This window comes from Taudactylus pleione, unplaced genomic scaffold (genome assembly GCF_031769625.1).
Source record: "Taudactylus pleione unplaced genomic scaffold, aTauple2 ptg000481l, whole genome shotgun sequence".
NCBI classification, from domain to species: Eukaryota; Metazoa; Chordata; class Amphibia; order Anura; family Myobatrachidae; genus Taudactylus; species Taudactylus pleione.
In genome coordinates, this window is record NW_028284883.1 from 2,565,001 (window position 1) to 2,589,204 (window position 24,204).

General features: G+C 42.4%; 1 protein-coding gene across 2 annotated transcripts in view; it reads right to left on the reverse strand.

The window, feature by feature from the left end:
• LOC148502848 (cytochrome P450 2G1-like) overlaps positions 1-24,204 on the reverse strand; it is a 52,134-nt gene that overhangs the window by 4,579 nt on the left and 23,351 nt on the right. For both annotated transcript variants that reach the window (XM_088449316.1, XM_088449315.1), the window contains 3 exons: positions 11,171-11,312; positions 8,204-8,391; positions 1,663-1,804 (listed from right to left, as the gene is read on the reverse strand). In XM_088449316.1, coding sequence (XP_088305442.1) covers positions 1,663-1,804; positions 8,204-8,391; positions 11,171-11,312 — 472 coding nt within the window. The remainder of the gene's footprint in view (positions 1-1,662; positions 1,805-8,203; positions 8,392-11,170; positions 11,313-24,204) is intronic.

Genomic DNA, 24,204 nt, shown 5'->3' on the forward strand with positions numbered 1-24,204 from the left:
CGCAAAGGTAAGGTGCATATGGAATGTGAAAAAAGGTGTGTATGGAGCGCTAGTGAGGATCAGGTGACCACAATGTGTAAATTGTATTTATTAAGACTCTTATAAAAAATTAGAACGTGCACACAGGATACAATAAGTGATAAGTATCAAATCACAATAACAGAAAAAACGTGGGTAAAGAGCATCTGAGAACACCTGGAGATGTAATACGGATAAATACAAGGTAGCAGAGACTCCGTCTTAAGCTCCGTCTTAGGAGAGGGACTTCCATAGCAGTTCCCTATTACATCTCCAGGTGTTCTCAGATGCTCTTTACCCACATTTTTTCTGTTATTGTGATTTGATACTTATCATTTATTGTATCCTGTGTGCGCGTTCTAATTTGTTATAAGAGTTTTAATAAATACAATTTACACATCGTGGTCACCTGATCTTGACTAGCGCTCCATACACACCTTTTTTCTTGTTTATCATATTAGCAGGTGCAGATCCTGCTGTAGGAGCAGCCTGTCATAATCAGGATATACTATCTAGGTGATCAGTGCACTCAAATCTATCTAGCATATGGAATGTAAAGGAATGTGACAAAAAAATGGGTGGCGTCTCATGTTGGCACGCCCCATTTTCAGTAGCCACGCCCCTTCTGGTAGGTGACCACGCCCACATTTTTGCCGCACGCCTTCAGCGCGCAAGACATATTTACCTGTGTAGTAGGGGGGTGGCGCCAATCTGAAACTTGCCCTGGGCTCCGAAGACCCTAGTTACGCCACTGGCAAACAGTGAGTTTTACCATTCGGTGCATGCAGAGATGAAAATGTACACAATTTTGTATACAGTATCTTTGGGTCTGATTCAGCATGGATTGCAACTGCAACAGCAGATGCAGATCGATAGATGTGGTGTACTGCGCATTCGTATGCAGCACAATGCGCGTGATTGAGTTAGCATTTTGTGAACACTCAAGAAGAATAAAACCCATCGCAGAGTGAGAGACAGACTTTGGTCTCTCCCCCGTCACCACCCCCAAAAGCTCAGAGAAACACAGGCGTGCTTGTTCATTTGAACGTCGTTGCATGGGCGTGCATAAATTATCTACTGACACGGCATAAGCAGCTTGAGTACTTACTGTGTGCAACAAGACTTGTCGTTTCTGCAGTAGGTCAGACCTGCTCTAAATGTGTATGACGGGCCAATGTTACTCCGTGTTCCTGATATATACACAGGACTGCAAGGTATTATGGATGTGAGATAGCGGTAGTGGGTGTCTCTATGCTGGCTGTGCGACGGCTTTGCGATAACATTCATCAGCATATTTTGGCAGCACACCTCCGTGCATAATCGCAGCTGCGATCCATTCTGAATCAGGCACTTTGTTCGATTGTTTTGTTCTATCAGTTCAGATGTGACTCGGGACATATTAATGTGGTACATACCATGAATTTGTAGAATGTAACATTATTATGATGCTTTAAATGGGGAAGCAATTTTATATATTCCATGGTGATGGATGATGTTGCCAACAGCTTAGAATGTTGGTGTAGTGATAATAAGTAGATAATGTACAGTACAAAATAACTATGTATTATCTCTTCTACTACAGCCTTGTATGTTGGAAATTGACCCACTGTAATATATTACTTAATTTTGAAAGTTATATTTTACCTGTGGAAAATGGCATAAAAGCATCATTCTTCTTAAAGCCCCCTGACTCATCGAGAAAGTGTCCAGGGTTGAATTTGTCTGGTGTGGTGAACTGGCTGGGGTCTCTCAGGACAGTACACAGCAGAGGATAAACATCAGTGCCCTGTATCCAGAAATGAGGGAAGACAAAATGAAATAGAAAAACTGATCATAGATTCTGATTTAGCGATAGAAGTTAATGCCACAGCTTCTGCAAATTTTTTACACAGTAGCTGTGTGAAAATATGCAAAAGTCCCAGTCACCGGGATTTGTATTGAGACATCCACCAGTTGCTTCCCAAATCCAAATGACTGTGTACAAGACACCGCACCAGTCTCAGATAAGTCAATTATTGGTGCTCTGAGTAACCCTTTGGTTGCTTAGAATCAGGGCCACCATCAGGGAGTGGGGGATTCTGGTACTGGATTCCTGGGACCAGCTAGAGATGGGGCCCAGGTGGCAGTGGTGTGGATTTGTGCTGGGATTAGTGTTAGCTGATTGTAGGGAACAGGCACAGGGATGGCTAGACATGGTGGGGGGTGGTACAGGGTATGGAAAACTGCATCTCAATGGGGGCACAGAGAAGGGAAGATGGGCTGTACAGGATGGGCACATGTCAGTATCGTAGTCCATGTACTAGGTTGCAACTGGCACACTGGCACCCAGCCAGGCACTGAGAAATAGCACCAATGGTATTTTGAATTTGATGCTGGATCCAAGCCATTCAAAGCTCGCAGAATGACAGCCAATCAGAATTGGCTGCAGCGGCTGCTCCAGTTTGGCTACTGATCAGCTAGCTGTGATCAGCTCACAGCCGGCACCATATTCAAAATGCCACTGGTGCTTTTTCTCCATGCCTGCCTGGCTGCCATTGCTCCATCTGAAACCAGGTACATGGATTATGACATAGTTCCTGACCCTGACATGTGTCCCCCCAGTCCAGCCAGTCTTCCTTGCCCTGATCCCCCATTAAAGTCCAGTCTTCCCTGTCCAGTGCCACCTCCCTACTCTGTCTAGTCACCCATGTGCCTCCAATAAGTCCAGCCCAGTACACTTCCCCTTAAACTAGCCCTCCAAGCCCTGTGCCTCACAGGCCCAGCTCTCCCTGCACTGCATCCTCCTTGGTCTGGTGCCCTGCATCTCCCAGGTCCAGGCTTCTCTGTCCTGTGACTCTTCACTAGCAGCAATCCCTGCCGTCCTATATCCAGACATCATTGGTCTCCCATATACAGCCACCACCACCCACCTTTCCCCTGTGCCCTTCACAAACCACTTTACCACTTGCCTTGACCCTCATCCTGCCACCACCTTTTATCTTCCACTACTTTATCTCTTATCACCCTCTTCCTTTGCTGAACGTGATGGAGTCCTACTGGCCAATGATCAGAAGTGACATGGAGAAACTTGAGTATGTCAGATAAGCACAAATGGAGGAAGTTTTTTGCACTATAGTTCATTTATTGGCATCTCACCAAAAGACAGAGGAACAAATGTTGCAGCTGCTGACCCAGTCAGTGGGCACGAAAGTTGCTGGGCATTTAAAGAAAATGTCTGCCTCAGATGACACAGAGGCATAATTGCTAATATTTGAGAGGGTGGCACAGTGTTTAATATGGATAGCAGATTCTTGGGCTGATAGACTTGCCCCTTATCTCACTGAAGCTCAAAAAGCCTATGCTGATTTGTCCTCTGCTGATGCAGAGAAATATGACCTAGTCAAAAGTGCCATTCTGGCCACATCGGGTCTCACTCCTTCTGGGAAAGAGCAGTGCATCCATGAATGGACTCTATTACCAGTGGTTCCAATTTGGAAGCAGGTGGCAGAACTCGCCAGCCAGGGGCAAAATTGACTCCAACCAGAAGACTGCACTGTCGCTCAGATTGTAGAGATGATGGTTGTTGACCAGTGTATAAGAAACCTAGGGCTTAATATGTAGCACTGAGTCATACACACTGAATGAATTTAGAGCAATTAATTACATTATTGGAGCAGACAATATGACAAAAGTGCCAGTAAAGAAACCAGGGAATGAGCGACCCATTAAGATGGCACCCCATTGGCCTGTAACCCCAGATGTCACACTCTCCTCAAGGAAATGCAGCTGGAGATGCCAGGTTAATTTGCTATGAATGCGGAGAGCCAGGTCAAATAAGGCGGGACTGTCCCAGAAAAACAGAGCCTATGGAGTGTGGGGTTGCTAGTGAGGGCACTACGTATCCTGCTTTTTGCACAATGGTACCCCTGGATTCCAGATCACCATTAATGTGGAACAGTGTTACTGAATGGCTGAAAACTCCCAGCTATTATAGACTCAGGGGGTGAGCTAACCCTGATCTCAGAGGCTGTCCTGCCCAGGCTGGTGGAAAAGGTGCCAGGGTTGTCCTGCCCAGGCTGGTGGAAAAGGTGCCAGGGTTTGTTGAAGTACAGAAAACTTCTCCCGGGTGCGAGTGATCCTCACCATAAAGGGTCACACTTATGACGTGGTCTTTACAGATGTTCCTAAGCTCCCCTATCCTATCATATTGGGTTGCAACTTCCCAGGATTTGTTGAGCTCTTAAAGTAAGCACAAAGACAACGCTAATGTAGTCTCCAAGGCCCTACCACATAAAAAGGGAGAAGAGTGCAAAAACATGGCCAGTTCTCTTTGGAGAGGGAACCTCTGCGCAAATAATGTCTGAGGAAAGAAATCCACACACTTTGCCAATATTTTTGTCTGGCCATAATCAGGCCAGACAGTGTTACACCCAATACAGTTGTTGCCATGGATGTGCTGGAAACCGCCACCCCTCAAGTTCCTGGGGGCCGCTATAGTTTGCCTGGCCCTACAGAAGTTCTGCTGGTGGACACCTTGTCAGCAAAACAGTGAAAACAATGGGAAGCCTTAGTTGGCAATAATTAACATGTGTTTTCTTCCCTGCCAGTGCGCACGCCCTTAGTAGAGCACAAGATAAATATACGTGAAGGAGTGGTTGAACACTTGCCCAAAGTCCAAGATGTGCTAAACAGCTTATGACAGCACGGGTTTATGGTTAATCCAGACAAGTGTACCAATGGACTTTAAGAGGCCAATTATTTAGAGTATGTGATTTGCAATGGAAAAGTGAAGCCGCAACTGCAGAAAGTGGAGGCAATTCAATCCTGGCCAAGACCCTCCACCAAGAAACAAATGATAACTTTCCTTGGACTGCTAGGCTATTATTGCAGTTTCATTACAAATTTTGTGTCCAGAGATTTACCACTGACTGAGACCCTTAAGAAGGCTCAACTGGAAAGAATTATATGGGCCAAAAAAACTGAAGCAGCCTGGAGAGATATGAGGATGGCTCTGTGTTCCAAACTGGTTCTACATGCACTGGATTTCTGACAACCCTTTATCCTGCAAACTGACACCTCCAAGACAAGCTTAGGAGCTATTTTATCACAATCCAAGCCAATCTTCTACTTAAGTAGAAAACTGTTACGAGAGACAAGATACCCCATAGTTGAACTAGAATGCTTGGCAATAAAGTGGGCAGTAGAAGCTTTGAAATATTATCTCCTGGGAAGGGAATTTGTCTTGGTCACAGATCACACAACTCTGAGGTGGATGCACCTCAGCAAAGAAGTTAACCCCAGAGTGACACGCTGGTTCCTGCCCATCCAGCAGTACATTACCTTGGTAATGAGACACCTTTTAATAGACCATCAGTTGGGACTGAACCTGCTTATATTAATTTGCATTGACAAGGGGCAGGATTGCTTTCTAATTACTGATAGATTTCAGCTGGTGTCTTGGCTTTCAATGCCTTTTTGCACCTCCCTTTCATCATGTGTTCAATACTTTTTCCCTGTGTCATTTGACATCATTACACATAACTTAATGTATGGACATCTATTGTTGGATTTCTTTGCATGTGTGGATTGCATGGGTTGTTGCTGACATTTGGTGAAAATTTCATTACAATAGCCCCATTATAGATACAGTATATTTACTGAGAAAAATGTACTCAGAAAAATATACCCAGTGTGTGTGTGTGTATATATATATATATATATATATATATATATATATAAAATGTGTATATGTGGTTTTTCTTATATATTTAGTATAGACTCTTGTTTTACCTGTGTGTATGAATATACAACCGTTTTCTCTCCTATATTTTGATATTTGTGGGTTTCATTAATTATATGATTGATACAATATAATAACACCCGCCCCCACAGCACAAGCTTTGAGAATTTTTAAAAATGGTTTATGCACCAATTGATGCTCCTCCTGATGTAGCTCCACCCACGTTATCCACAGCTCCACCCACCTCTGACCTATTGACCTCACAATTTCTGATGGTAACCCTGCTTAGAATGGCCACCGGAACTGAGACGCCGGAGCCATTTTTACTGCAAATGGAATCACAGTCGTAGGCAGAGGATATCCCCCAAAAACAGACACAACATCCCTGCATATGAGTCACCATCTTCCCATTGCCGCCAGCAAATGCTTCCTGCTTGTCAATCACTTTGCGATTAAATCCTCACTACGAAATGTACGGTATACTATTATCTAATTACAATCCATCAACTGAAGATCTCTAAATATCATCTGTGCGTTGTACAGCCTGAAATAAAATGGTCACACACTTAAAAATGGTTTGGCCGAATGCTGCCTCAAGCTAGTACACAGTAAACACAGCAATAATAAATTATAGACTTATCCCATAAGGCAGCACAAAACGATTTAAAAAAAAATAATGATCAACATCCTCTTATTTATTAGAGATGTGCGGGTTCGGTTTTACTCAGATTTACTCGGTTCTTTACGCCAAAATTATCGCAAGTTTGGATTTATTTTATTGGCTATCCAAAACACGTGATAGCTGATAGCCAATAAAATGCTATCCGAGTAAAACCAAACCCGCACATCTGTTATTTATATGTAGCTATGTACAAGACAAAGCCAAGTGTGAATGTATTGGCTATGGGCCTGATTCATTACAGATTGCAACTGCGATCACACATGCAGTCTCACTGTAAAATATGCTAATGTCTGAGATCGCAATGCTGTCGCAGCTCAACATAATGATGCCCACTTCCCCTACTCACATCCGTAATAAGTCTGCAAAACCATTGGTAACATCGTGTAACATCGGAGCCTCACGCACATTTGCACAAGGTCAGACCCTACGCAGAAAATGCTAAACTTCTTTTATGCAGGGAGAGCTCAAGCTGCTTATGCCATTGCAGTGGATCATTTATGCACTACCCTGTAACGGTGTTCAAACGCACTGTGACCCACATGCTGTAGAGTGAGAGGCACGTGGGTCACAGCCAATCAGCAGCCGCTAGATGTAGAGCTGCCTCTGATTGGCTGGTGGGCCGTGAGAATTTCAGAAGAGTTGCGTCTTCTGTCATTCCACGTAATATAGGTATATGTGATAACACATATACCTATACTTGCCCGAGGTGGAATGGGTCACTTTTTTTTTGGATGCTACAGGGAGAAGAGGACCGAATGTATGCCAGGAGGTAGGTGATTATAGGATTTTTTTTTTTTTACAGGTAACCCACGTAACCCATTGGAATTCTACATGGACAAGGGGACAGAACAGCTGGCAGTAGGTAAGTATGTGTGAGTGTGATAAGTGTGTGCAATAAAATTATACAATCTACTGTGTGTGTGTGTGTGTAGTGAATTTTTTTTTACATTTTTTACAGTGGGGGTACGGGTGATGGCCGCCTGCTGGCACTTGTAGGTCCTCTGTAAAAAAACAATAGTTTACATTATTATTTCACCACTATTACCCATGCACAGACCACTCCAGGGATGTGGGGAAGAGCCCCAGGCTTCAACTTAAGCCTAGAGTACTCAGGAGAGGTGGGGCCACTTTATTGGGGGATCCCCACCTCCCTGAGATCCCCGGCTTGGGCTGACCAGCATGAGGTGATAATGCTTTGGCTGGGGTGATCCGTTAAAAGTGTTCCCTGGCTGTGGCATTAAACCCCAGATGGATTTGAGCCCAGTGCTGGTTTTAAAAATATGGGGACCCCTACGCAATTTTTTTTCTTCCTATTTGTAAAACCATACAGGCTCAGCAGCCCGGTGCTGGTTCCTAAAATACGGGGGGACCCTAATAATTTTTTCCCCTTTATTTTTAGGAACAAGGACTGGCTGAGCAGCCGGGGCTGGTTATGCTTTTTTTCACAGGTATAACACAAGTAGCCTTCACATATCTCACTGACTGGCTCCTTGCTCAGGAGTGTTTGGCTGCGGTCAGACACCTGTAACTTGTTGGGAGAAATCTCTAACTGATACACCATCGGAAAACACGATCTCAGATAATCACGCTTCTTGGTAAATTGAGAGTTCCAGAAGTCTAAAATCGCTTGATTTTCAGCTATGCAAATCGAGTTTCTAATTGGCAGAACTCAATCAGACATGAATCTTAGTAAATTTACCTCTTGGGGTCTTATATAAAATTATTCAGGCGTATCATACCAATTGCAGTTTTTTGTATGCAATATTTAGAACTGCTCCACTTGCCTTTGGAATGGTGAATCCTCTGAATGTGGTGTCTCTGATGACTTTGTGGGGAACACTGGTTGGGAGAATATCACTAAACCTCTGGATCTCGTGGATGACAGCATCCGTATATGACATCTTGCTCAGGTCCTTAATGTTCGGACTTCGGTTTTGGCCTATCACACTATCTATTTCCTTATGCAACTTATCTAGAAAAGGTGTAAAAGTTGAAGAATTAAATTTTTTATGTTGCTTGGCCTTTCTTGTCTAAGAAAAAAAACAGACTAGTAGAAGCACACACCTGTTTTGGTCTAAACGTTCTAATAAATGACAGATTAAACCCTGTAAGCTAATAAGTGAAATTAACAAAGCTATAATGTGTTTTAAGGTTATTTCCTATAAATAATTCTTTAAGAAATTACCAATGTACAGTATTTCTAATATAAAATTCTGTTTAAACTTGTAATTGCAGGTTTGTTATCATCATGTTGATTCAGGGCCTGTTTCAGCTTTGGGAATAGAATTATATATAGCAAGTAACTGTGGGCCTGATTCAGACCCGGTCGCAAGCGCTGAGCGCTCGCAACCAGGTCGATGGTGGCCCAGAGCGCATGCGCACGACGGAGCCAACTCCGTCGTGCGCATGCGCGAGACCTGGATAGCGACGGGCACTAAGTCGCTCCGGGTCTCACACCAAAGGGGGCGTGCTGTCGATGTTGAGTGACAGCACGCCCCCTTTGGTGGGCGGGCCAGGGGGGTGGCTGCCCAGACGGAGGCATTCCCATGAGAACGCCTACCGTTTGGGGGCAGCCCCAGTGACATCACAAGTGATGTCAGTGGGAGAGCTTTCGGTTCTGTTTGAGCCGAAAGCTCTCTGGGGCTTGCGGCCACGAGACCCTACCTCAAGGGTCTTGTCGCAAGCCCGATAGTCACGATGGTCTTGACTGTCGCGACCATCATCCTGGCCGCTCGCATTAGCTGTGGGTGGCAACGCGAGCAGCCAGGAGGCCGCTCCATAAAAAAAAAAAAGAGATGCCCTGATTCAGAGCAAGCGTCCAGCTCTGAATCAGGGCCTGTGCCTCTTGGTAAAACCATGCTGCACTGCAGGTCTGGCAGACTTAAAAATGTGCAGATATACTTAATTTGCATTGTAAAAATAAAGCTGTGCAGTATTTTTGGGCTACATGTAAAAGCAGCTGGTATCTACCCTACATGCAAAAAGAATTATGTATTTGCCCCTCTTGTATTGCAACATGGTGTGTCCAAGTTTACAGTTAATTGCTATATCATACTCTATTCCCAAATCTGAATCAGGCCTATAGAATGTTAAGTTAAATATTCTTTATTTAAATACATAATTGACTCATAAGACTGATTATATACCTAGGTCTATTAAAATTCAATCTTTTATAACTTTGAAATGTGTTGATCCAAGGAAAGACAAAACAAACATCAAACAATAACTCAGTGGTACAAATGCCAATTCAGGCTTTTTAAGCAGACAAAATGTCATCCTGGTCCTAATAATGTCAATTGCATTATTTATGCTCCACTCCCATACCCTTCACCACTAAAAGAGACATCATTAAGATCCCGGTAGTCTATTTCAATAGTGAAGATTTGGCCCTAAAGTGTTGTGATGAAAGCCTCAGAGACTGTTCCATTGAAGGGAAAGCACTGGTGCTGCTCATCAAGATCTGTTTTACATGACCAAGCCATGGCCATCTTTGATCATGGTCTGAAGGCATTCATAAGGGAAGCATTCTACTTCATCTGGGACTTCAAAATATACAGAATAAACTAGGAACTATGTTCAAGGAGACCTTTAAAGCTGGGCTGATATCATGCTGAAACCTTTTGTTCTACTGTAATCTTATGCACAAGATTGTATTAGGGGGAAAATGGCTCTGCAAGCAACTCAATGTTCAACCTCTTCTGAATGCCCCTATGTAGGGTGTTCAGCAGGAAAACGTTGCACAACTCCATACCTTACAAATGATATACTTTGTGAGGAAGTACCATCTGGAGAGAGTTATGTCCATATTGTGGAAACCAAAAGCCATGTACAAGTTCATGAGGAATAAAAACACAATGTATTTTATTCCAGTGCTCCCTGATGACAGTCAAGACCATCAGAAACTATAATGGCCACCGGTAAGCTTACCAACAGGCATAAAAACCTGGCATGGATGTTAATACAGGGTTTGCTACTTGTGCAAACATAGACATTGTTCCGGGTGACTTGACAGTGTGGAGACATCATTTGGGACTGTGTCTTGATCCTGTTGGACACCCTGGAAAAATAACTCAGAGACCTTGTACCAGGAACAGCATTTCACTCATATCACTGTTTCTAGCACACGTGGGACATCCAGGATGACCTGGAGGGTCTGTATAAAGGACATTTTGTCGCTTGCCAGGTATTGACTTGCATTAAAAAAAGGGAGAAGTCAGAAATGTTGCAGGTTGCTCCACCCTTGCTACAACCCTGTACTTTTCTCTTTTAGATATCAGGTTACAGATAACAAGAGGCATATGTAACAGACTAACAATTCTTATTTCTTCTTAATGATTGTAATCTCCTCTTAAATACATATGTTGTCCTTAAGACCAATATCTTCTCCATTATTCACTCAATGTCACTTAATTCAAATTAGATATAAAAAAGTAGATGAGGCAGATTATTAGAAAAAATGTCATGAAGACTAGATTAGTAAACATTTATTAAAAGTGGAGTTATATTTAAGTAGCCCAATAGTTCATGTGTTATCTTGTAACAAAGAACATATTTACAATATTAATAACTACACAAGCAAATTGCACCATACAATGAGTAACTCATAGATAACTGAATCTCAATCACAGATCAATTTTTAACAGAGAAATCTGTGTAGACTGAGTTGGAAAATTATAAATTACACAACTTTCATCTCTATCTCCAAAACATTCCGGATTACATATGACATACAAAACTATTGCTCAATTCACCTTGTATCTCTGGGTATTTCAGAAGGATGAGGATCCCATGTCTTAATGTTGAACTGACTGTCTCTGTCCCAGCAAAGAATAAGTCGTGAAGTGTCATCAGCAAGTTCTTCATGTTAAATTCAGAATTGGGGTTTTCAATTTCCTGAAGGAAAACAGTTATTATAAATGGTAAAAACATTATCAGTGGATTTGATGTCATCCAGCTTTCATATAGTAAGAAAATTAAGAAATCTAAACAAAAACAAAATAAAGCTAACACAGTATCACTAATCAGTGCTGCCAAGAGTCTATAGGGCTGATGTAGAATGTGCAGCAAAATGGTCTTGGTACATCTAAAAAATATCTTACACAAAGTGGGCAAGTTTTTACCCATATGCTGTGACCAAGATCATTCCTCTTTCTCTTTGCATGGTCAGCAAATATTCCAGTTTTAATACAGGAAGATGTCACTGATCCTTATAACTGAAATGCACCCACATTGCAGACATCTTCACTTAAGGTGTACCAAAGGCATTTCTTCAGCATCAATGTAAACGCTAAAACCTCACTCGTACAGCAGAAACAACTTGTATATGCAACAAAAAACAAAAAAAAATGTTTAAAGCTCACTCATGAAGGTTTACGGGAACATATCCTGTGTCCTGGAGGTGAAGAGAGCAACCAGTGTTAGCAAAGCGTTCACAAGCAATAACAAGGGATTTGCTAGAACTTGGGTGCATACGTATTCACACACTGGACTTGATTCACTATGGATCGCTAATCTGCTTATATGCATGCAACGCAGTTGCTAATATCAGCAGTGATATGCAAATGTTTGCATTCGCATTGCGATCGCAGCCTAATATAAGGATGCCCACTTACCCTTAATCACATCCGTATACTTGGTCAAAACATAGCGAAATAAATGGTAACATCGAGTTACATCGGACCCATACACACAGTTAAGGCAGATCAGACCTTACCTCAGGAATTGCTTACTTCAGCGCATGCTATGAGGCCTCAAGCTGAGTATGGTATCGCTGTGGATAATTTATGCATGCCTCTACAATGCCATTGAAACACACTGGCACGCCTGCGTTCGGTCGACCACCCCCCATCACCACCCACAAACAGCACTTCCTGTCAATCACTCTACCATGGTTGTGTTCACCGGCGGATCCCGGGGGGGGGGGGCGAAAAGGGCAGTTGCCCCCCGTACACAGCCCAGATTCCTAAAAACCCTGCCCACTTAAAGACACTATTGTCAGCCAGCCGGGCTTAGCTGCTGGTGCTGCTGCCTGTCAACAGTGCAGCCGTGGCGCAGCACCTGCGCATGGGTCTGTGACTGATACAGTCACAAGTTGTGTCCGGCTGGCAGGACCGTGGGTGGTGTGGAGAGGGTGCGCGGCAGGTAGGGGTTGGGCAGCGCAGAAGGGGTGGGCACATCGGCTGAGCTGAGGTAATAACTAACTGTATGGCAGCCAGGCAGTGTACTGTGTCTGCCTCTGCCCCTGAGCTGGAATGAGGCTCTGCCTTCTATACTCACAGCCCAGCCACTCACTGACTGTGGCTGTCTAACACTGATGCCTGTGCTGGGCACAGCACCAGTCCTTCCCCTCTCACTAATCCCGGCCGCATGCATCGTACCGCCAGGGAAAGGCAGCCACGGACACGCCAGATGACAGCAGCAGCAGCTGGAACTGAAGGGCTGTTCAGGAGGCTGCAGCAAGTGTGCAGGGCCAGGCAGAAATTGAACAGCAGCAGGTTAGTGCTTCTGAACACAACAGTGTTTGCCCATTCTCCAACCAAATGTTCCCCTCCATTACTGATCCCCCACCCCAGTGTCTCCAATACTGCAAGCCCAGGGTCTCCCTCCTTCCCTCCCCAACCATTCCACTGCCCTCTACCTAGAACCCCCAGCCAGTCACAGTGATCCCCCCCTCATTCAGTCTAGTGTTCCCACCTCCCACCCCAATATCACTGCCACTCCCCATCTTACCCAGTCTATCTACAAAGTGACCCCCCCATCCAGCCTAGTGTTCCCCACTATCTGACTGACCCATCATCACAGTGACTCACACCCTGCCAGCCTAGTGTCTCCCCCCTTCGCCCCCAATCAACCCACTGCCCCATCTAACTGCCCATCAGCAAGAACACCCAGACAGTCTTGTCAGTGTCCCCCTCATTCAGCCCAGTGTACCCCCTTTTCCAGCCTAGTGTTCCCCCTCTCACAACCATCTCACTGCCCCTTCCCATCTAGCCCAGTGCCCCCTATATATCACCCACTGCCTTTCACCCTCTACTTGACATCACCCACTACCTCTCACCATCGTACTCTAAGTCATCTACTGCCTTCTCTCTGTCATTTATTCCCTGGTGTTGCCCACTGCCTCTCCCTGGTGTCGCCCACTGCCTCTCCCTGTCACCCTTTGCCTCTCTCTGGCATCTACCACTGCCTCTACCAAGGGCCAGATTAACAATGGGGCAGATGGAGCTACAGCTCCAGGCCTCCACATAAAAATAGGCCCATTGTCAAGACAACATGATGTTGACTGTCCATCTGCTCTCCACATGGTCAGCCATAAATCATAAGTAGTAAAATTGTGTTTCTAGTTACCACACAAAATTAAGCATTTTATCTTTCTTTTACATACTTTTGGGGCAAAGAGTATAGGGGCGTACACATCCACATGGCACTAGCCACACCCACACAGCACTGATGACACCTCCACTGCTTCTCATAATAGGCCCTTGGTCATTTTCAGCTCCAGGCCCATGGGGCCCTCAATCCGGCCCTGCCTCTACCCACCACTCTCACTTGACACTCTCTGCATCTTCCTGTCACCCACTACCTCACTGCCTCCCATTTTCTTTTCACCTCATCCACTGCCAGATCCTCTGATTGTCCTTGGTATCACTATCTCCCCATCACACTCTGTCACCCACTGCCTTTCATCTTCTACTGACATCACCCACTGCCTCTCTCTGTCACTCCCTCTCACCCACTGCCTGTCACCCTCTCTCTCTCACCCTCTCCCTGTTACCCATTGCCTCTCCCTGTCAACCCCTTCCTGTCCCCAGCATTAACCACTGCCTCTGCCCAGTGCCACCCACTGCCTCTCCCCAGTGCCACCCAATGCCTCTCCACAGCGTCACCCGCTTTGTGTCCCCTACTGCCTCTGCAAAGTGTCACCCACTGCCTCTTCTATTTGAAGGAGAGCGCACATTTATAGTTTGCAGGGGGTGCCATACACACTAGCATCAGTCCAGTTCTCACATTTTCAGAAGAGTTAAGGGGGGTATCCACTAGATGATTAAGTTGAACGATAATGATAAAATAGTTTGATAATCGTTCAATAATCGTTTGAACATAATTTGAAAACTTGGTCTTTTAGACATCTATCATTGTGCAAACATGTTTGCAGATGACTGATTGTGGCCAGATTTAATAAACAAACAGATATAACCTGAGTGTTATTGATCCTGCTGCCAAAGTCCAACTCAGGATCACCACACCTCTTACAATTCAAACAAAAAAAGATATGAGATGGCCAACAGACGCTGTATAGAATTTTTCTAAATACTCTTTAAAATAAGAGAAAAACACAACAACAAGAAGAAAAAGTCATTAAGCTTAATGATATCCAATTTTGGACTGTTGAGAATAAATTCTCACCTTGACTAGGTGAGGTTGGTGCATATAAAGGTATCTTTTAGGGTTCTTCCCATCACCCCTTTCTCTCTGTCCTCACCATTCAAGTCATTGGGTCCCCTCCATATATAACAAGGAAAAACTGATCATAGTGCTTAAAAGTTTCAAATTTATTGCAGAAAACAGAAAAATAAAAATTCACTTTGTACCATAAAAGGCCTTTCCAGAAAGGCACGATATAAGATGTAATCACAACAGCAGAGGATGACTCCCAGGTAAATCACCTCCCTCCTGACGTACTCTATTCTGGAACAGGTCACCAGGTCTTTAGCAGCATTCCTCCCCCACCACTGTGTTTCGGACACAAACTGTCCTTTTTCAAGGTGTAATGAATGCTACCAAAGACTCCCTTTATATACCTCCAACCATATTAATTGGTCATGTGACCTGTCAATCCTAAAATTGCACATTTCCCTTAAATATAATTAAAAACAACTTCGGACACTTCATCTTCCCTCCTATAAATAAAATCACAGAGTTCTACAAATCACAAATCTTATATATCAAGGAAATATTAAAAATATTAAAAACCAGCATAGCTTAAAAAGTCCTTAATTCCGGCTCCTCTTTTACAAAACCCAGACCAGAGTTTTCCAAGGATTTCATCTGATTATGTCCAGCCAGTATTACCCGTCCTGCCATGTCAGTCCTGTATGTTTATACTACCTACTCTCAGGTCTGCATGTGTAGTGGGTAGCGTCCAAGCCCCAGATGTGATGCTTGTTAGGTTATCTTCCATCACGGCTCCCTTCCAATAGATGACACGCAAACCGGAAGTGTTCATGACCCGCAAGCCGGTGCTGGTGCAACTACGAGTATGGTCCCTTACTACTCTTGGAACATATCACATCACACTATGTTCCATGTGTTCTCCTCTACGATATATAGTTGTCCCATCCTGACAGAAAGAAAAACAGAGATTATAAATCATATAAAAAATACATCTACACAAAAATTACAAAGGGTCTAATAAACCCCAAAAACAATCCCCCATAATGAATACCGATATTGGAAGAATTATATATTATAATACACGAGGGTTTAAAACAAACATCCCTTAAAGGGGCAGACCCAATCGCCTCCTAAGACTAAAGAAACAATTTGGTCTCAAAATCAGAATTGAGGACCCCTGGAGTTAGTGTTCACATCTCATAAATGGTCTGCATTTCTAGCCAAGCTAGAGTGCCCTCCATATCATTATTCCTCCAATTGGGTACTGTCACCTTAATGCCACAAAAAAATACCACATCAGAAAAGTTACACTGATGTTCTTTTTTAAAATGGGAAGATACACTGTTTTTCAATCCCTTTTTGGATGTTCCTGCAGTGTTCAGCAATCCTAATTTTAAGCATCCGACTCGACCTGCCTACATACTGATTACCGCTGGAGCATTCCAAAAGATACAAAAATTTTTTGTCTTACATGTAATAAATTGAGTAATAGATTACTCCTTCCCTGTATTGTTAGACTTATATGTCGTAATTCTGTTAGAGGTGTGTTTACAAATCTTACATGGTATACACAGGCCACAATGATAAAAACCTTTAGAGTGGTTAACATTTTTTGGGGGCTCTCTGTTACACTCTTTACCAGTTGATTTTTTTTATTTTTTGCATTCCTGTATACAAAACATGGCTTTGGATTAAGGCATTCCTTCAACATAGGATACAACACCCCCCAATGCTTCTGAATAATACCCTCTATTTGGCGATGTTGTCCATTATATTTAGTAATAAAAGGGACTTTAGAATAAAAATCTGTTGTATCTCGCTCCCTCTCCTTTAGCATCCCACCTCTATCCATATTGCATACTTATTGCCTAGTTCTCTCTATTAATTCATCATTATATCCTTTTGAGACAAATTGTTTTCTTAGAATCTCTGATTGATCAAGGTAATCATCATCAAAGGTGCAGTTCCTCCTTATACATTGAAATTGGCTCTTCAGTATGCTAGTCAGCCAATTATGATGATGATTACTCTTCCGATCAATAAAAGAGTTGCAATCAGTGGGTTTCAAAAAATTCTTGGTTAAAATCTCATTATCCTTAATAAATATAGTCAAATCTAAAAAAAATTAGCCTCCACCTGACTCTTATTAAAAGTTAAATGGATATTATCTGTTTATTATTCAAAAATGTGCAAAAAGAATCCAAAGGATTCATGGCTACCTCGCCAGATAAAAAATACATTGTCAATATAATGCACCCAGGTCACCAGACTGGCCCCAAAGCCATGCCCACTCCAAACTGATTCTGCTTCCCATTTGGCCAGAAACAAATTAGCATAGCTCGAGGCCAGTCTGGTGCCCATGGCTGTGCCCATAATTTGCAAATAAAATGATTCTAAAACCCAGAAAAAGTTGTTATTAAGAATAAATCCAATCCCTTTTATAATAAAATCCTTTTAATCCTCATTAAGATCCTCTTTATCTAAAAAGAATTGCACACTCTTTAAGCCTTTTTGATGTTGGATAATCGTATACAATGATATAACATCTGCTGTAACGAGCCAATATTCTGAGTCCCATTTAATATTAGCTACATGATCAATAACGGATTTGGTATCTTTGAGGAAGGCTGAAATCTTTATTACCATTGGTTGTAACAAGGAATCTAGATATTGGGAGAGATTGGAAGTTATGGAGTTAGTCCCGGCCACAATAGGATGGCCTGGCAGTTTTTCTGTATTTTTGTGAACTTTGGGCAGAATATATAGTATAGGAATTGATGGCTTCTCAATGGTCATATATAACTTCTCTTTCTCAGATATTACGCCCTTAGCAGTTTATATTGTTACTAATTTAGCCAATTATTTTTTTATTCTTTCTGATGGATTCATTCTCAGCTGCTTATATGTACTACTATCACTCAACTGCCTCAAAATTTTGGCATTATAGTCCTCTTTTTTTAAAATCACCACAGCCCCCCTTGTCAGCCGGTTTTATAATGATCACCTTATTTTTTCTTAATGAGGAGATCGCTAACCATTCCCCTTTGGTTAAATTCATCTTATCCTTTTTTTAGATGAAGCCTATCCAAATCCTCTCTTACCAATTTTTCAAAGGACTCGATGAAACACCCTTTTTTGTGCACCGGGAAGAAGGAGGATTTTCTTTTGAATACAGATACAGAAGCAAATCTCAACATATAAAGGTGGAACAACATCACCAAATAGAGGGTATTATTCAGAAGCATTGGGGGGTGTTGTACCAGGATCCTATGTTGAAGGAATGCCTTAATCCAAAGCCATGATTTGTATACAGGAAGGCAAAAATTAAAATAAATCAACTGGTAAAGAGTGTAACAGAACCCAATAAAATGTTAGTTAATCACTCTAAAGGTTTTTATCATTGTGGCCTGTGTATACCATGTAAGATTTGTAAACACACCTCTAACAGAGTTCCAAAGTACAAGTCTAATAATACGGGGAAGGAGTATTCGATTACTCAATTTATTACATGTTAGAGAAAAAAATGTGTGTATCTTTTGGAATGTTCCTGCGGTAAGCAATATGTAGGCAGGTCGAGTCAGATGCTTAAAATTAGGATTGCTGAACACCGCAGGAACATCCAAAAAGGGATTGAAACACACAGTGTCTCTTCCCATATTAAAAAATAACATCAGTGTAACTTTTCTGATGTGGTATTTATTTGTGGCATTAAGGTGGCAGTACCCAATTGGAGGAATAATGATATGGAGGGCACTCTAGCTCGACTAAAAATGCAGACCATTTACGATATGCGAACACAAACTTCAGGGGGCCTCAATTCTGATTTTGAGACCAAATGGTTTCTTTAGTCTTAGGAGGCGATTGGGTCTGCCTCTTTAAGGGATTTTTGTTTTAAACCCTCTTGTATTATAATAATATATATTTCTTCCAATATGGGTATTCATTATGGGGGATTGTTTTTGGGGTTTATTAGACCCTTTATGTGATTTTTGTGTAGATGTATTTTTTATATGATTTATAACCTCTGTTTTTCTTTTTGTCATGATCGGGACCGCTGTATATTGGGGAGGATAACACATGGAATATAGTGTGATGTGATATGTTCCAAGAGTAGTAAGGGACCATGCTCGTTTTCTGCACCAGCTCCGGCTTGCGGGTCATGAACACTTCCGGTTTGTGTGTCATCTATAGGAAGGGAGCTGCGATGGAAGATAACCTAACAAGCATCACATCCAGGGCTTGGACGCTACCCGCTACACATGCAGACCTGAGAGGAGGTTGTATATACATCCAGGACTGACATGGCAGGAAGGGAAATACTGGCTGGACATAATCAGATGAAATCCTTGGAAAACTCTGGTCCGGGTTTTGGAAAAGAGGAGCCGGAATTATGGACTTTAAGCTATGCTGGTTTATAATATTTTTTATATTTCCTTGATATAAAATATTTGTGATTTGTAGAACTCTGTGATTTTATTTATAGGAGGGTAGATGAAGTGTCCGAAGATGTTTTTAATTATATTTATGGGAAATGTGCAATTTTGGATTGACAGGTCACATGACCAATTAATATGGTTGGGGGTATATAAAGGGAGTCTTTGGGAGCATTCATTACAACTTGAAAAAGGACAGTTTGTGTCCGAAATGCGTTGGTGGGGGAGGAATGCTGCTAAAGACCTGGTGACCTGTTCCAGAATAGAGTACGTCAGGAGGGAAGTGATTTACCTGGGAGTCATCCTCTGCTGTTGTGATTACATCTTATACCATGCCTTTCTGGAAAGGCCTTTTATGGTACAAAGTGAATTTTTATTTTTCTGTTTTCTGCAATAAATTTGAAACTTTTAAGCACTATGATCAGTTTTTCCTTGTTATATATGGAGGGGACCCAATGACTTGAATGGTGAGGACAGAGAGAAAGGGGTGATGGGAAGAACCCTAAAAGATACCTTTATATGCACCAACCTCACCTAGTCAAGGTGAGAGTTTATTCTCAACAGTCCAAAATCGGATATTATTAAGCTTAATTACTTTTTTTTTCTTGTTGTTGTGTTTTTCTCTTTTTTAAAGAGTATTTTGAAAAATTCTATCCAGCGCCGGTTAGCCATCTCAGATGACTGATTGTGCCTGCACTGAACGACATATCATTCAGTGTGGGCACCCTGCAGTGTAGTGAACGACTGAACGATAATGATATCGTTATCATTCAGTCTTTTCACTGTCAGGTAGTGGATACCCGCCTTTAGTGAGTATGTCTTTGTGAAGCATATCAGTGGGGGGGGGTCTGGTGCACATGATTGGCTGGGGGGAGCCTTTGTAATGAATAGAGAGGGGAGGAGCCAGTATTAATTCTTATACCGCCCCCCCTAAAAGTAAAGTCTAGATCTGCCACTGGGTCTGCGTAGCCTCTGCAATCGCAGTAGCTGGTTCTTGCACGTGCATTGCGATGCATATGCAGTACACAACAATCGGCTGATTGCATGCGTATATGCAACGGTGTTCCTTGCTGAAATCAAGCCCACTGTCCTAACTATGTGCAAAGTGAATTTGAACAATTTGCTTTCCAACAACTGTCATAGTACTCATCCGGCATGAGCTCCTGTACAGTATATCAAATTTACATTTCAAATACCCTTTTCATTGCTACCTTAACAAAAACTGGGGTGTTTATAAGAGATATGTGGTTCAGTTCTTCAGAAATCCAAATCTACCAGTTTCAGGAATCCAGACAGATTAGAATCACAGTTCTGATCTTCCCGCGAATCAGAATTCATATTTTAAATTGGGTTTTGGTTTGCAAAATTAAATTATTTTAACAACTTTTTTTTTTTTTTTCAAAAATACAGATCCAAAATCAAAACACAAAGATGAATCCAGAATCAAAACCAAAGCATGGGGTGTTCACATCTCTAGTGTTTATACTGTATATCACATAGAAGTAATGAAAGTGGAAAAATAATCCATTTGGGGCTTTTCCATTTGTCTGAGGCAGCCTGCTTACTTCCTTATCCTAATGTGAGTACAGGTAGAGTCTCCCATAGCCAAAATGCTTGGCACCAGGGGTATTTTTGATATCTGAATCAGGGCCGGATTATAGAGGGGGGGGGTGACAGGGGCGGTCATCCCGGGGCCCAACACCTAAAGGACCCCCAAACAGCAGCTGCACACGAGCAGGCACCGTTATTAAGCAGTTATTAAGCCCCGCCGAGTATGATGCATTTCCATTACAATTGTGTCATTTGGCTTCGCCCCTTTCCGATTGACCCGCGAATTGTGGCCAAAGCCACGAGGGGGGCGAAGCTTAATAACGTGGTGCCTTCCTGCCAGGTCCCCTCCCCATCCACAACATGCAGTGCAGATGGTGCAAGGTAAGTGTGCGTGAAATGTGTATGTGTGACTTGTGTATGTATGTATGTATGTATGTAATGTACAGTATGTGTGACACATGCATGTGTGGTGTTTATGTGTCTTTCTGTGTGAATGTATGTATGTAAGTATATAAATATATGTGTGTGATATATATACATATACACACACACACACACACACACACAATTATATTGATAGGGCCCCCCACAAAGTTGTTGCCCCAGGGCCCCCTCAAACCTTAATCCGGCCCCGATCGGAATAGTCTGTATTTTGGAATATATGCATACCATAATGAGATATCTTGAGAATGAGACCCAAATCTAAACACAGAATGCATTTATGTTCCATATACACAGCCTGCAGGTTATTTTATATAATATTTTCAATAATTTTGTGGCTCAAACAAAGTTTGTACATATACATGAAATTCATTTATGTTTCATATACACCCTATACACACAGCCTGAAGGTAAATGGTATACAATATTTTTAATTATTTTGTGCTTAAACAAAGTTTCTGTACATTGATCCTTCAAAAAGCTAAGGTTTCACTTTCTCAGTCATGCTAAAAAAAAAAAAGTCGTATTTCGGAATATTTGGATATGGGAGACTCAACCTGTATCTGCAAAATCCACCTGCATTAGGACATGTGTGTGACTAAGGGGTATATTTACTAAAGTGAGAGTTTTTAGAAGTGTAGATGTTGTCCAAAGCAACCAATTAGATTCCACTTAACTAGCACCTTCTAGAAGATAATAGCTAGAATATGATTGGTTGCTATGGGCAACATCTCCACTTCTAAAAACTTTCACTTTAGTAAATATACCCCTATGAATCAGCCCCTGGATATTAGGAAAAAAAGCAAAAAACAAAAATATCCCTACTAAGTAAATATATTAAATAATCATTATCTTTAACATTTTAACATTTCAGCAATATCCTACCACCAAAAAAAAAAATAGTTGTAGTTCACAAAGATGAAAAATATTTTTTTACTTTTCATCTGCACTCTCTGGGCCTAATTATCAGTAATCTACATGTGCACAGGACACGTTCTGCCCATGTACAGAACGGGTCCTGAGTGATCGCATTTAAGCTCCCGTATGCCTCTGCCAGAATGACAGGCAGAGGTGTTTACAGGGTGGTACGAAGGCGGGGATGGCCTGCATTACTGGAAATGGGTGGTCTCTCACCCCCATTTTCCAGGAGTGGCAATGCCAGGATCTGTGTTCGTGCATGCCGGCCATCCTGCAGAAGCTTAGGTTTACTCAGCTGGCCAGTTGATGATGATCCCAGGCTGCAACCTCGGTCGCAGCGCTGGGATCGTAGATGCAGGAAGAGGTGTCAGACATCTCCTGCTGCATTTGCATTTTATCAAGAACGGAATTGCAAAGCTGCTTGTGCGCGACTTTGCAATTCCGTCTGGCCCTCTGTTTGGTACATTGACCTGAGTGCGAAGTGCAAAGGAGAAAAACAACTTGTTTTAAACAGCCAATGCAAGAAGGGGAGAATATAACTTAGGGTTCAGGATCACAGACAAGATAACAAGGAGGATACAATGATGTCTTTATGTACAGTATGTCAAGGTAGCAATACAGTACTCCAATATTACAAAGAAATGTAGCTTAACAATTGCCAGGTTAATCAAAGTCAGAGATGGATTTAGACCTCTATAGGCCCTAGTAAAGATACCTGTTTGGGGCCCCCTCCCTCAAACTATCCATAGCACTTTGTCCTTAATACCTTAACCCAAGCCCCTAAACTAACCCTAATACCCTAACACAAATCCCCTAAACTAATCCTATTACTCTATCCATAATACTCTAACATAAACCCCTAAACTATCCTTAATACCCTAACCCAAAGTGCTACACCAACTCTAATACCCCATCCCTAATACCCTAACCGCTACACCAACCCTAATAAACTATCCCTAATACCCAAACCACTAAAATATCCCTAATACTCTAACCCTAAGCTTTTCCCTCTTAGTACTATAAAGGTGGGGGCCCTCCCCCATTACCCATTACATACAACACATAAGCCTGACCTGAATGAGTGCTAAGGATTAAAAGGTCGCTGTGAGGTGGCATCTGCAGTGAGGACTGTGGTGGACAGTAATGTGTGTGACTGTGCTCAGCTTAGTGCAATGATGGTGATGAGTCATCACCAGACAATGGTGCCACCCCCCCCCCTACCACCACTATAGTATTTATCTTTTATGGTAGGTGAGGAGTGGACAGGACTGTCTTATAGTACAAGTATATTACAAATACCTAACATTAAAAGTTTCATCATCCTGAATTGATGAACTATTAATATCTTGATTATCATAATGTATATTACAATATACTTGTAATTTAGGACAGTCCTGTCCACCCCCTAGATTCCACCTACCATCAAAAATATCCTACATAATTAATTTTATATTAAAAAATAATTGAGAATATTATAGAGTAATGTTTATAGAGTACCCTACCTGCCTGAGTGCTGTGATTCACTGTGAGCTGGATCCTCACTGTCTCACTCAGACTCAACCAGTAACTGACTGGCTGCCAACCTGCCTCTGCAGCTCTGCCTTTGCCTGTCTCTCTGCTCCTTGATGGGTGCTGACTGCTGCTGGTGGCACTGACAAGCCTGACAGTGGCTGTTGTGCCGGGGTTGGGGCGGACTTGTGCTGGATGGGTGTCAAGCCACAATGACTACCCTCCTTCCCTACTATGTACAGTATGTGTCAGACAGTGCAGACAGTGGCGCCGTAGCAGGACACAGTTCCCATGGTCTGACAAATGTAAGTATTTTATTTTCCACCATAAATCTCTCTTTGTTTTCACTCAAAGTCACAACCTACTCCATTTCTCCAGAGAGATAAAGTGGATGGAGATAATGTGTCAACTAATCATCTTCTAATTGTCACTTTACAGGCTGTGTTTGAAAAATGACCCTTGGGAGCTGCTTGGTTGATACTTTATTGTCATCCACTTTATCTCTTTCCAAAGCTTAGTACATAGCCTCCATAATCTTA